Genomic DNA, 14552 nt, shown 5'->3' with positions numbered 1-14552 from the left:
AAATAAGGCTCAAGGTCAGCAAACTGTGCTAGAAGTAAAAAGTTAAGAAACCAAGTAGATGTAAGGCTCACCTCTACAACTCAGGAGAAAGTGTCAACGACAAAACAATAACAAATGTTAAAAACAAGCAGGATATGGTTTTTAGTCTATGGGAACTCAAACAGAATTTGTATCCTACTGTTGTGTGAAAATTGTATAAATCATTATGTTTAATTGGTTCATAGTGCTTCTCAGGCCTACTATATCCTTCTATTTTTCTGTCTATTCATTGTTAACTTTTGAGAGTTTGATATTGAAACTCCAACCAAAAATTTTAATTCATCTACTTAAAAAATCATTGTAATATATAGTGGAACTATATATTACTTTGTTCTGTATTTTCCCAGTGTCCTGTAAATGTGTTATCATACTTTCATTCATAACTTAAGAAAAATAAAAAATTAAACAAACACATTTGAATTGGAAAAACAATAACGACAAAACAGGATGCTGCTTTGTGTCAGGTGCTGGGTATGTGTGATTGGTATCAAGTCGGTAACATTACATCCCAAAGGCTCGCACACAGCATTTCATACTTTGTCTATGACCTTGAGCAGGACATTAGTTTACTCTTAAGCTTCTTTCTGTGGGTTGCTGGGAGGATCAAATATTATAAAGTGAGCAAAAGTGCTCTATACCAAAGTAGTATTAAGGTGTTTTCTCAATTCTAAAATATTATTAAGTGGTCGGGCGCACTAATGGATTTTAAATGGGGGAAGATACGAAGATGACTTATCCATTAGAGTTACACTTAAAGAGCTTTCAGATTTGGAAAATTAAAAATATGGCAAAGTTTGCTTTTAGAATTGAAAACCACCGTACTTTCTCTGCTATTATGTCCAGACATGCCCTTGTCTTAAATTTGAAGGATTTCTCTCTCTGGCGCAGAGTTCAGTTGTACCGACCTCATTCCTGACAGCTGTCAGAATTTACCACAGATTTCTTGACCCCATTTTCAGGGACCTGCTGAGACTTGAGAAGCTACCTCTATCGGACAGGCTTTCACACGCTTACCTTAGCTAATGTACTGTCATTGGCTGTTGCTCTTCCCGGACCCGCCTACAACGATCTCAACTCTGATTGGATACCACTGTCCTGTCCTTTTGTTATGGCAAAAGGTGGATCTGAGGCTTTGGGATAGGACGATTGGGGCGTCGGGAAGCTAATGCGCAGGCGTGTTTTCTTGAGTGGTGATTGGCTGGCAACAGGGCAGGCAGGGGCGGGACTCCTGGCTCGGCGCACGCTCTGTGGGCGGAAAGGGTGGGGCTGCCGGTGCCAGTTGGTCCAAGTGTTCAGGCCTGAGGCGTCTTACCGAGCCCTCCCCCTGCCGGCGCCTCAGAAGGCAGGTGAGGGTTGTCGTGGACCTCGAAGGGCCCGGCTTCGGCGGCTGGAATTGCGGCCTCTATACTGCTGAGGGCCTGGAGGGCGGGGTGGGCTGGACGCTGGCCGGCGCATCGGGGACCGGGGAAGAGCGCCTAGGCATTTGATGGGCGGCTGAGGCCTGGCTCCCCGGAGAACTCCTGCGCAACCTCTCTTTCTCATCCTCTCAGTACTGGGCCCAGAGGTTCCTTTGTGGAGGGTCGCCGGCGGTCCTTCGCGCGGGCTTGCTGTCGCCTTGTCCCCGCCGCTCCGGAGTCTAAGGACTCTGTCCAGCCCTGAAATGGGACTGTGGGAGGGAGTGTTCGGGTGGGATGGGACCTGGCTCGCCTGGACCTGCTGAGAACTCGGAGATGGGGGGAAAGGACGCCCAGGCGGGGAGGGAGGCAAGAGAGCGGTAAAACCAGGATTGGCGGCATCTTGTTAGGCTCTGAAAGTAGCTCTCGGTTTAGTTTCTCAATGACCATCTTTCTCAAGGTCTTCATGGACACATCTAGGGGAGTTAGGATTGGAGGAGAAACAAGGGACATCCCTGAAAGACAGGGTTTTGTTGTTTAATGTATCGATTCTGGTACTATGACGTAATAATATTAAGGACAGATGCTGTGTTTCCAACGCTGAATCTGTACCTGAGATAAAGCTATGCTTTTATATTCTGTGCCTGTACTCATTCACTGATTAAAGCCAGCATAGCTAGCCACTCTGGGGATCCCGTTTATGAGCAAATCCTTGTTTGGGCAATCAATCCCTTAATTTTGAAGAATTTAAAATTGGATTTATTTAACCAGAACAAGTCAGAATTTGAAGGTACCTGAAAAAACTTTGATAGTCGATGCAACTTGAAGGGTATGGAACTTACATTTAGGTTTTTAGATAGCAGAAATAGCAAGAAAATTTGACATTAAGGGTTGTAAAATGTTTTGCAGATTTAGATTAAGGCCATGTTAAAGTGCCTTCTGTTGTGTAATACAGGGATTTTATAGTTAGATCTGAGTTCAAATTCTTGATACAGACTTTGGCTGTAAAATCTAAGAAAAATACGTAGCCTTTCTGAGATTGTGTCCACATTTATAAATTGCCATGTCCTGTTGATTTGATGAACTAATAATATGTGTAAAACATTTAGTATATTAAAGCACAGTGACTTTTAGTAGTCTTGCTGCTGCTGCTGCTAAGTCACTTCAGTCGTGTTTGACTTTGTGCGACCCCGTAGACGGCAGCCCACTAGGCTCCCCCATCCCTGGGATTCTTCAGGCAAGAACACTGGAGTAGGTTGCCATTTCCTTCTCCAATGCATGAAAGTGAAAAGTGAAAGTGAAGTCGCTCAGTCGTGTCTGACTCTTAGCGACCCCATGGACTGCAGCCCACCAGGCTCCTCCGTCCATGGGATTTTCCAGGCAAGAGTACTGGAGTGGGTTGCCACTGCCTTTTCCATTTCATAGTCTTACTAGCTCATTAATAAATGGATCATAGATGATGACAATCAGTTTTAGATGTAGAAAAGTGAGTGGTTGTGGATATCAGAGAAAAGTCTCAAAAGCTCAGGTCTCAGATGCGAGCATACCAGTGGTGATGTGGGAAAAACTAGACTGGGACGTTGACTATATGTAGTCTTGGCTCTGTGTAACTACTACTATGATCGTGGGTACGCCATTATCATCTTGGCCCTGGCTTATTTGTGAAAATCAGATTTAGATTGTAGATTTTTTTTCTAAAATTCTTTTTGTGACTTGTATTAGAGCTAAAAGGCAGAGCCGATACAGTTCAGTTCAGTCGCTCAGTCGCGTCCGACTCTTTGTGACCCCATGGACTGCAGCACGTCAGGCCTCCCTGTCCCATCCCCAGCTCCCAGAGCTTGCTCAAACTCATGTCCATCAAGTCGGTGATGCCATCCAACTGTCTCATCCTCTGTTGCCCCCTTCTCCTCCTGCCTTCAATCTTTCCCAACATCAGGGTCTTTTCAAATGAGTCAGTTCTTCACATCAAGTGGCCAAGTATTGGAGTTTCAGCTTCAGCATCAGTCCTTCCAATGAACATTCAGGACTGATTTCCTTTAGGATGGACTGGTGGATCTCCTTGCAGTCCAAGGGACTCTCAAGAGTCTTCTTCAACACCACAGTTCAAAAGCATCAATTCTTTGGCGCTCAGCTTTAGCGTCTGCCTGCAATGTGGGAGACCCAGGTTCGACTCCTGGGTTGGGAAGATCCCCTGGAGAAGGAAATGGCAATCCACTCCAGCACTCTTGCCTGGAAAATCCCATGGACGGAGGAGCCTGATAGGCTGCAGTCCATGGGGTCGCAAAGAGTCGGACACGACTGAGTGACTTCACTTTGACTTTTCGCTTTGTTTATAGTCCAACTCTCACATCCATACATGACCACTGGAAAAACCATAGCTTTGACTAGACGAACCTTTGTTGGCAATGTCTCTGCTTTTAATAGCTGTCTAGGTTGGTCATAACTTTTCTTCCAAGAAGTAAGCATCCTTTAATTTCATGGCTGCAGTCACCATCTGCAATGATTTTTGGAGCCAAAATAAAGTCTGTCACTGTTTCCCCATCTATTTGCCATGAAGTGATAGAACTGGATGCCATGATCTTAGTTTTCTGAATGTTGAGTTTTAAGCCAACTTTTTCAGTCTCCTCTTTCACTTTCATCAAGAGGCTCTTTAGTTCTTCACTTTCTGTCATAAGAGTGGTGTCATCTGCATATCTGAGGTTATTGATATTTCTCCTGGCAATCTTGATTCCAGCTTGTGCTTCATCCAGCCCAGGGTTTCTCATGATGTATTCTGCATATAAGTTAAATAAGCAGGGTGACAATATACAGCCTTGAGGTACTCCTTTCCCTATTTGGAACCAGTCTGTTGTTCCCTGTCCAGTGCTGTTGCTTCCTGACTTGCATACGGATTTCTCAAGAGGCAGGTCAGGTGGTCTGGTATTCCCATCTCTTTAAGAATTTCCCAGAGTTTGTTGTGGTCCACACAGTTAAAGGCTTTGGCATAGTCAATAAAGCAGATGTAGATGTTTTTCTGGAACTCTCTTGCTTTTTCCATGATCCAGCAGATATTGGCAATTTGATCTCTGGTTCCTCTGCCTTTTCTAAATCCAGCTTGACCATCTGGAAGTTCATGGTTCACATACTGTTGAAGCCTGGCTTGGAGAATTTTGAGCATTACTTTACTAGTGTGTGAGATGAGTGCAATTGTGCAATAGTTTGAATATTCTTTGGCATTGCCTTTCTTTGGGATTGGAATGAAAACTGACCTTTTCCAGTTCTGTGGCCACTGCTGAGTTTCCCAAATTTGCTGACATATTCAGTGCAGCACTTTTGCAGCATCATCTTTTAGGATTTGAAATAGCTCAACTGGAATTCCATCACCTCCACTATCTTTGTTCATAGTGATGCTTCCTAAGGCCTACTTGACTTCACATTCCAGGATGTCTGGCTCTAGGTGATTGATCATACTATCGTGATTATCTGGGTCGTGAAGATCTTTTTTGTACAGGTCTTCTGTGTATTCTTGCCACCTCTTCTTAATATCTTCTGCTTCTGTTAGGTCCCTGCCATTTCTGTCCTTTATTGTGCCCATCTTTGCATTAAGTGTTCCCTTGGTATCTCTCATTTTTTTGAAGAGATCTCTGCTGCTACTGCTGCTGCTAAGTCGCTTCAGTCGTGTCTGACTCTGTGCGACCCCATAGACGGCAGCCCATCAGGCTCCCCTGTCCCTGGGATTCTCCAGGCAAGAACACTGGAGTGGGTTGCCATTTCCTTCTCCAAAGAGATCTCTGGACTTTCCCATTCTATTGTTTTCCTCTACTTCTTTGCATTGATGGCTGAGGAAGGCTTTCTTATCTCTCCTTACTGTTCTTTGGAACTCTGCATTCAAATGGATATGTCTTTCCTTTTCTCCTTTGCCTTTCACTTCTATTCACAGCCATTTGTAAGGCTTCCTTAGACAACCATTTTGCATTCCTTTTCCTTGGGGATGGTCTTGCTCCCTGCCTCCTGTACAATATCACGAACCTCCGTCCATAGTTCTCCAGGCACTCTATCAGATCGAATCCCTGGAATCTATTTATCACTTCTGCTGTATAATCGTAAGGGATTTGATTTAGGTCATACCTGAATGTCTAGTGGTTTTCCATACTTTCTTCAGTTTAAGTCTGAATTTGGCAATAAGGAGTTCATGATCTGAGCCACAGTCAGCTCCCAGTCTTGTTTTTGCTGACTATATGGAGCTTCTCCATCTTTGGCTGCAAAGGAATATAATCAGTCTGATTTTGATATTGACCATCTCGTGATGTCCATGTATAGAGTCTTCTCTTGTGTTGTTGGAAGAGGGTGTTTGCTATGACCAGTGCGTGCTCTTGGCAAAACTCTGTTGGTCTTTGCCTTGCTTCATTCTGTCCTCCAAGGCCAAATTTGCCTGTTATTCCAGGTATTTCTTGACTTCCTACTTTTGCATTCCAGTCCCCTATAATGAAAAGGACAATAGCTAACATTAATGAGTATTGTTGCAGTTACATTATATATTGGGCTCCCCAGGTGGCTCCAAATATAATGTGACTGCAACAATACTCACATTAAATATATCAACTCATGAAATTCTCAACAACAAAACTGTGAGGTACATACTGTTTTTACCCTCGTTTTACAGATGAAGAACCTGAGACTGAGATGTTTACCTAAGGTTCCAGATCTTATAAGTAGGAGAGGTGGGAATTGAATCCAAATGTGGGCTTCCCTGGTGGCTCAGAGGTTAAAGCATCTTCCTCCAATGCAGGAGACCCGGGTTCGATCCCTGGGTTGGGAAGAGCCCCTGGAAAAGGAAATGGTAACCCACCCCAGTATTCTAGCCTGGAGAATCCCATGGATGGAGAAGCCTGGTAGGCTACAGTCCACGGGGTCACAAAGAGCTGGACACGACTGAGCAACTTCACTATCACTATAATCTAAATCCAGCAGGGACTTATAGGGCAGAAGGAGAAGAGGGCATTAGAGGATGAGATGGCTGGATGGCATCACCAATGCAATGGCCATGAACTTGGGCACACTTGGGGAGATGGTGAGGAACAGGGAGGCCTGGCATGCTGTAGTCCATGGGGTCACAGAGTCTGTAACACTACTGGGTGACTGAACAACAGTAACTGTCTAAGTCCATGCTCTTAATCACTGTGCTAACTGCCTCTTTAGCTTACCAGGTGGCACTAGTGGTAAAGAACCCATGTGCCAATGCAGAAGGCACAAGAGATGTGTGTTTGATCCATGGGTCAGATCCCCTGGAGGAGGGCTTGGCAGTCCACTCCCATATTCTTGCCTGGAGAATCCCGTGGACAGAGGAGCCTGGTGGGCTATAGTCCATAGGGTTGCAGAGTCAGATACGACTGAAGGGACTTAGCACTCACGCAAATTGCTTCTTATGAAGAGGATGTTATGGTCCTGTTGGCCGTGCCAGAAAAGAAAGTAGAGGTGTATTTGGTAAGATGATAGCCTTTGGTCACAGCTGACTGTGTGGGTATGGAAAATGGCTCTATACTAATATTTGCCACGTTTCTAGACCCTCGTTCTCTCCATACTTCTGCTCCCTGGACTTAATTATCAAAATAATTCTAGATTCTCTTCTACTGACCAAGGTTGATAGGCACCAAAATTTACTGTGACTTTTGAAAAAGTTTTATGAGATCTGACCTCAGCTTAGGTCAGAATTGAGGAATCCCAGACAATTGTATCCATTGTGGAGAGCTAAGGTACATTTTCGATGAACAGACCAGCCTTAGCACCTCATGTTTATTTCGGTGTTCCCACACTAGAGATACTTTGGTGTGGAGTCTCTTTTCATGTCAGATTTGGATTTATGTTTACGAGCAGGAGTTGAAAATGAACTATTTTAAGAGCACACTTGACATAGAATTGGATTGATATGATAGTAACTATCAGATCAGATCAGTCGCTCAGTTGTCTCCGACTCTTTGCGACCCCATGAATCGCAGCACGCCAGGCCTCCCTGTAATTTTATGGTTGAAAAGGTCAGTTTTGTGTCGAGTGCATATTATGACATACTACTGTGCTAATTTAGGCATTGCAAAGTTTGAGGATTGGTCCTATTTCGAAGGAAATAAAATCCATGGCTGAAATACTTTGCTATGAAGAGCTCAACAAATCTTTTGATCCCATATATACGGTAAATCTGTTTATTACTCTAAATTTCATGATAGACTTGGAATATATACTAGTAGTGTTTTGAGACCCATCTATTTGATCACATCACAGTAAAAAAATGGGCTACTTGTCTTTTTGTTGTTGTCATGTAGAGACAGCTGGTAGTGCTCTGGTCGGCTTTATTAAAGGGGAATGCTGTTTTGCACAGGGATGCTATGTATAGTTGGGCAGGTTTTGCATTGTTCAGCCCTCAGGGCAGTCTTACATGGACTGTGCTGTGAGTAGTGCTCTCCTGGGTTATGTGATACATTCTGTAGCACTGTCCTCATGCCCTGATTTTGTGCTCTTCTTCCTCCCCAATCTTGATGTGCTTTTCTGAGAATAATTTTTCCTTTAATAAATCCCCTCCACCCCATTTTATGCCTTATTAAATTTTTTCAAAGTCAAGCTGTTGATGAGCCATGCATAGATTTTTCGATTGTTTGGGTTATATGTGGCCAGAATTTCAGAAACGGGCTTCTTTTCCTTACCTACTACATTAATCGGTCTGGAACACTTTGCTTTTATGGAAGACTTTTTTGGTTTTAGTATTAGATGAAAACAGAGGCAAAAGAAGTATAACCCATCCCTATACTAGATCTGACTTTAAAATCGAGTGCATTGATTTTGTGTTTATCTGTTGCTTTGACTTGTGTATTATCTCTTTTCAGCTGTCATGAAAATCCTATTTCAGGTGTATTTTTAAAAAGACTGAATATTAGGTATTTGGAGCATTTAATATACAGGTTTCTCCCTACTCTCTGAAAGGAGACCATTCCTACCTCTTCGAAGCTGAAATGGCATAAAGTGATGAAGCAGTTGTCTTAGGACACACCTTGCTAACAGATGCACAAAAGAGGGAGAAAGGATAGATGCTCACACAGTTCAGAGCTACGGCAGCTTGATGCTGAGATGCTGAGTGTAGTTCTCGGGGCAGGGGCGCTCACAGTGAGCGCTGTTTCTAACACCCTGTTGCTAAACACGGAAGGCTTTTTTTGCTTTTTGCCTTTTTTCATGAAAGCGAAAACTCTCGCAGATTTTTTTTGTTTAGCAAAACCAGGTCCTAATGTAGGTCTTTTATACAAGTGCACTGGCATTAAGTAAAACTTAAAACCTGGAGATACCTGTATTATGTAACAGGGGAAATAGCCAAGTTGATGGCTGTTGTTGCTGAGTAGTCCCAAAGTCACTTACTTTTGCTTTTGACTGTTAGCTCTGTCGTCCCTCCCAGACAAGTAGTTGAAGTGGTATGAAAGTGCTCTTCTCTTGGGCAAGGGCCGAATCAAGTTTTCACTGCTAACACCCTTCCTCTTCAATTATGAAGACACTTTGATTAAATGGAGAGGAGTAATTTGTATGGTCTTCAAATACTATAAAGGATTGAATAACTTACAGAATTTTTGAGAAAAATTTTTGTGATCAGTCTATTTGGATATATGTATCAGCAGACGTGTGTGTGTGTGTGTACACACATTTTTATTCAGTTGACCCTTCAACAACAAGGGGATCAGGGGTGCTGACCCTCTGCACAATTGAAAATCCACATACAACTTTATAGTCAACCCTTCGTATATCCAATTCCACATCTGCAGATTGAATCAACTGCAGGTCGAGTAGTTCTGTAATAGTGTTTATTGAAAAAAATCTGAGTGTAAGTGGACCTGCATGGTTCAAAACCTTGGTGAAGGGTCATCTGCGTGTGTGTGCGCGTCTATACCCATCTACATGTCTTACCTAAAACTTTCTCTGAAGTACAGAGAACCAGAGAATTAAAACCATGTTTACACATGTGCGGGAGAACAGCCCTAATGCTGGCTACGTGGGAAGACTTGGGGTAGTTTTATCAAACATTATTTTTATTCCATTTGTATTTAGTTAATTCTTTAATAATGCTATGTGTAAAGGAGGTTTAATATCTTTTTTGGACTGAGTGATATCTATGTTTCTTTTTCTTATTGCAGACCATTCATCAAGAATTTTGTATCCAAGGCACAGAAGTTTGTTACCGAAGATGATGAATGCTGACATGGATGGTATGTTCTTCGTTTTCCTTTTTATATGTTTTGTGGCAGACACATTGCTTTATTAAGCAATGGAAAGAGCAGAGAAGCAGTATTTAGAAGGAAGGCTTGATCTTAGCCAGTTGTACTTATTTATAATCCTATCTAGTTCTAGAAAGAATTTAAGGCAGCTTCCATTCTTTAACTGTAAGATGTTGGTAAAGCACTTTACCTTCACTTTGGTGTTGTCATCTGTGATGTAGGATCCATCTTTTATTTTACAGGGCTTTTGTGTAAGTCAAGGAAGATAATAAATGTAAAACATTTTGCAGATCTTTTATGTGCTATACTACACAAATGGTAGTTAATAATAGTAAATCTGAACCTTTTCATTACAGCAGTTGATGCTGAAAATCAGGTGGAACTGGAGGAAAAAACACGACTTATTAATCAAGTATTGGAACTCCAACACACACTTGAAGGTTAGCTTGCATTTTGCAGTTTTCTTGACTAACATCCAGGTATTGAAATTGTAAGCATTTATGTTGCTAAATTTTGTTACTGTGCCCAGTTTTAAAATGTATAAACTTCAAAGTTTACTTCAGTGGTTTGTTTCTCCTGCCTCTAGCTTTGACTGGTGATTTTTAAAACACAGTTCTGTCTCAATAAGGAAGTCAAAGAGTGTTCTTGTGCTTCCCTCTTTAAGGTCTAACATAATAGGAGCACCCCTTTTAAGTCCCTGAATGGTCCACTTTAATAAAGTTTAAATGAAAGTAAAAACAGTGTATTAGCCACAGAGATTATAAGGGAACTTACCTGAGTCTTTTCATTTTCTAAATGTCTTGAAATTGTAAGCATTTATGTTGCTAAATTTTGTTACTGTGCCCAGTTTTAAAATGTATAAACTTCAAAGTTTACTTCAGTGGTTTGTTTCTCCTGCCTCTAGCTTTGACTGGTGATTTTTAAAACACAGTTCTGTCTCAATAAGGAAGTCAAATAGTGTTCTTGTGCTTCCCTCTTTAAGGTCTAACATAATAGGAGCACCCCTTTTAAGTCCCTGAATGGTCCACTTTAATAAAGTTTAAATGAAAGTAAAAACAGTGTATTAGCCACAGAAATTATAAGGGAACTTAACCTGAGTCTTTTCATTTTCTAAATGTCTTCTATAAAGTCAATTGCACCACCAAAATATCTTTTGGTTTTGGATGAATTTACGAGGTGGTGGTTTTTTAAAATCAGGTTGAGCAGATCATGTCACTCCAGTGGCTTCCCTTCTCATGGGTAATGAAAACCAAGTCCCTTTCTGGAAGTCTCTTATTTCCCTTTTACCTCTCAGAGTCCTGTGGCACTCTTGACTCAATCATCCTACCTTAGACACTCCAGCCTCCTCGCTTCTCCTCAGGGTCTTAGCAGGTGCTGTTTCCCTGTGTTTGACTCACCCTTAGTCATTTGCATATCTGTGTGACTTGTTCCCTCACTTCCTTTAGGTCTCTGGTGAAATTTCCTTAATCAGAACAGCTGTCCTTGGCTACACTATAGAAGGACCACTTCCCTTTGCTTCCTGTGATCCTTATCCTTCTTGCTTTTTCTCCCGAGCCCCCTAAATGCACCTGTGCTCACATGCACACCACAGTGTCAACTCTGTAAGGGCAGGGCCTTTTTGTTACTATCGCTACTGGAAGGCGCTGAGTAACTTAGCTGCTGAGTGACTGAACAGACGTAGTATCTCTTCATTGTCAAGGCCTGCTCTTTTGAATTCTTGCTAATGCAAAAATACAAAATGATGAATTGCTTGGAAACTGACGGCCTATATCCAGTATGTAAATTTAGTTACGTTCACCTACTACATTTTTTTAAACACTTCTACTTAAGAATTACAGTTGTATGATGCTAAGATATGAACCAAACTTCACATTTTAAAAACAGTATTTTTAAAAAATAGCCATTTTAAGAATTAACTACTTAACAAAAATGCTGTTTGCAAAGTATAACATTTAACCTAATGTGAAATCTCTTTTTAGGAATTTGGCTCTTGATTCGTATTCAGCTTACTTTGTTTACATAACTTCTAAAGTAGTCTTAATTTAAAAACAAAATTCAAGGACTGTGGTATTTAAGAGTAAATCTTAATAAGCAGTATGTAATATGGAGTCATTGTCATCACTTTATTGATAATTCACTTTTTAATTTTTGATATAGATCTGTCTGCAAGAGTAGATGCAGTTAAGGAAGAAAATCTGAAGCTAAAATCAGAAAACCAAGTTCTCGGACAATATATAGAAAACCTCATGTCAGCTTCTAGTGTTTTTCAAACAACTGACACAAAAAGCAAAAGAAAATAAGGGATTGATATCTCTTACGTCTTACGGAATTGCTGCTGATCTTTTTTTTTCTTTAAAACTTGGATAGATTCCAAAAGTTACAGTACTTTTGTTTGTGGCTTCACTGAGTATTTATGAAGATAATGTCAGATCTAGGCAAAATTAAGAGCATAACAGAAGACTTCCATGAGTTTGTGTATGATGTTAGTCTATGAAAATGTGCAAATGTAGAGACTTTATAATTAGAAATGCATATATTTATGAAACTTGAAAATGAATGTTTTATCAAGTTTGTTTTGCTTTATAGGGTTAGCATTGTCTTATATTATAGGCATAGAGATACAAGCAAGTAACTACCGTGTTGTGAAAAAGTAACCAAAATCATGTACTAAATGCACAGCTTTATTTACCCTGTCTACCATCGTGTGCCTCTCTTCCATTTGCTTTCTTCCTGTTTTTCCTTCCCCTAGGGAAAAAATTGGTTTCACGTTTGTAAAAAGTAATTTCAGTAGCTAATCATCTAGGAGAGTAGCCTGAACTCTAACTGTTGAAACTTAACCAAAATAAGATACTTTCTCAGTTAGGGCTTATTTATTATGTTTAGTAGTAGTAAGGATAGTAGGTTTCTCTTACATTAATTGAAAATGGAGGCTATAAAAATGAAGATTTTTCTTTGAATTATGGTATGGGGAAGATTTGTTATTAAAAACTTCCTTTGCACAAAATAACCCACTTGGTATCTGAAAAGATGAGTTCTGGTTGTGTGTGTGTGTTTGAAATAGAAAATTTTGAGGAAAAATAGAAATAGGGTGGGAAAAGTACTTCGTAAGTACCTGTAACCAACTCCACATGTTTCTACTCCAGATTTATGTTCTCTCTGGCACAGATTGGATTTTGGAAGGAACATTTTAAAAAATGGATTAAGTTTGGCTAACCTTACGTAAACCACACCTGGAAGAGAATAGAGTTTGGTCTCAGGTTTATTTGTAGTACCAGCAGATCAATTTTGCAAAGTCCATTAAGAGTGGATTAGTATCAGAGTCATGAATAAGATGGGAGAGTTTTACATGTAAACTAATTGATGCTTTCTCAGTATTTTATCACTTCTCCCAGAAGTTTCTGCAAACCCAACTACTGGTTTGCAGAATTTTAGTTACTTAACCGTTTTTTAAAATTTAGTTTAGTAGGTTCCATTTGGTAAGGAAATCAGTAGTTAATTAAAATGTTAAATAGGAAAAGAAATCCACTAATATAGTTTATAGTTATTAAATTTAGGCTAATCATGGAATAATCTTATGTTTGTATTGGTGTAAGATTTGATGACTTTAGCTGTATGAATATATAATAGTCATACTGCAAACATTTTGCATCTCTTTGTGACCTAATTTTCAAACATATAAAATTGTGTTGCAGTTACGCTTTGCTGTTTAATAAAAAGCTGTTTCAAAAACTGCGTGTGTTTTGATAATAGTTGCCTAAGTAACTGAGATACATATAGTGGTGCGGTGTGGTATATTCAGGGTTGTTCCAAGCCACAGTAAGTTTACTTACTGGATGTTTAAGGGAATACTATATTTAAAAAATGATATTATACATTAATTTAAAAAATAAAAGCAAAGAATTCAAAGAGAAGGATCCAAGATTGCCAGGAGAAAGGTGGTTGTCATTTTTTAGATTAGGTTAGGCTAACCTCTTTTAACAAGAGACACAGTAGTGATTAAATATATGGAAGTTTTCTCTTCTAGCTAATGGTTCTGAGGTGAGCATTATAAACTAGAAGGCTTTATGAGCTGGGGATTTCTCTGCCATTTTCAGCCATGGCTTCCAAGTCACATTTGTTTTCTCTATTCAGATTTGCAGCAGAAAGTGCCTGGTGAACACATGCAGGGTTTTATAGGCTGGGCCTGCCTGGAAATGGCTCATGTCTTATCACATTCCCAAGGGTGTAGGGTGTGGGAATTTACTTAAACCTAGTTGCTGAGAAATGTAACCCCTGGCTGGAAGCCGTATTCCAGCTACAACTTTATTATGGAAGCAGTCGGAGGATAAGGTGGTAGCAGCCTTAGCCACAGCCCTCTTCTCGTGCTATGAAGTATCTGTGCCCAACCTTCTTCCCATGCGTAGAACATACTCAGCCTCTCCTTGTCCAGTTCTGATGCAGTGCAAAATCCAGCATCTCCATCAAGGTCTGTCAGTTGTAGATGTGACCCCTCATAGTCTGACTACCTTTAAACTGATGACAGATTATATAACTCCCCTGCATAAGAACCTTTAAAGATGCGAATGTGCCTGTGCTGTCCAGTCATATAAGTTCACATGTCTAGTGTATATTGTCACCTGCGTGTACCCTCTAGAAGCGGTTGTGTTTTTGTGTGCTTTACTGTATACAGCACTACAGCATCTTAATTTCAAGCCCAGGAAGCAAGTGTAAAAGCTGTGATACATAGCAGATTGTGTTAATTGGGTACATAGGCTAACTCTGAAGTTATGAACAAGTTGGACTTAGCAACTTGCTCTTGGAAGGGAACTCATTCATATGTAAGGGTCTTACTGTATTTGCTCTGTCCATTTATAATGGTGTAGTAAGGATAGGCGGAGAAGGCAATGGCAACCCA

At 40.6% G+C, this 14552-nt stretch overlaps 1 protein-coding gene and 1 long non-coding RNA gene across 6 annotated transcripts in view; one reads left to right on the top strand and one right to left on the bottom strand.

The window, feature by feature from the left end:
• The window catches only part of LOC133228577 (uncharacterized), a 137278-nt gene extending 136146 nt beyond the window's left edge, over positions 1-1132 (bottom strand). The window contains exon 1 of one of the 2 annotated variants that reach the window (XR_009730272.1): positions 1054-1132. This is a non-coding gene — a long non-coding RNA (uncharacterized LOC133228577). The other variant, XR_009730273.1, reaches the window with a different exon arrangement.
• Positions 1-13387, top strand: part of SCOC (short coiled-coil protein) — a 39763-nt gene extending 26376 nt beyond the window's left edge. Inside the window, exons 1-4 of one of the 4 annotated variants that reach the window (XM_061384143.1) lie at positions 1190-1385; positions 9578-9649; positions 10018-10098; positions 11816-13387. In XM_061384143.1, coding sequence (XP_061240127.1) covers positions 1205-1385; positions 9578-9649; positions 10018-10098; positions 11816-11958 — 477 coding nt within the window. In that variant the 5' untranslated portion in view covers positions 1190-1204 and the 3' untranslated portion in view covers positions 11959-13387. Of the gene's footprint in view, positions 1-1189; positions 1386-9577; positions 9650-10014; positions 10099-11815 lie in introns of those variants that run through there. The other 3 variants (XM_061384141.1, XM_061384145.1, XM_061384144.1) reach the window with 3 other exon arrangements.
• The last annotated feature ends 1165 nt before the right edge of the window (positions 13388-14552 follow it).

This window comes from Bos javanicus, chromosome 17, assembly GCF_032452875.1.
Source record: "Bos javanicus breed banteng chromosome 17, ARS-OSU_banteng_1.0, whole genome shotgun sequence".
Taxonomy (NCBI): Eukaryota; Metazoa; Chordata; class Mammalia; order Artiodactyla; family Bovidae; genus Bos; species Bos javanicus.
Note: the sequence above shows the minus strand (reverse complement) of the source record. Positions and strands in the feature narration are given on the sequence as shown.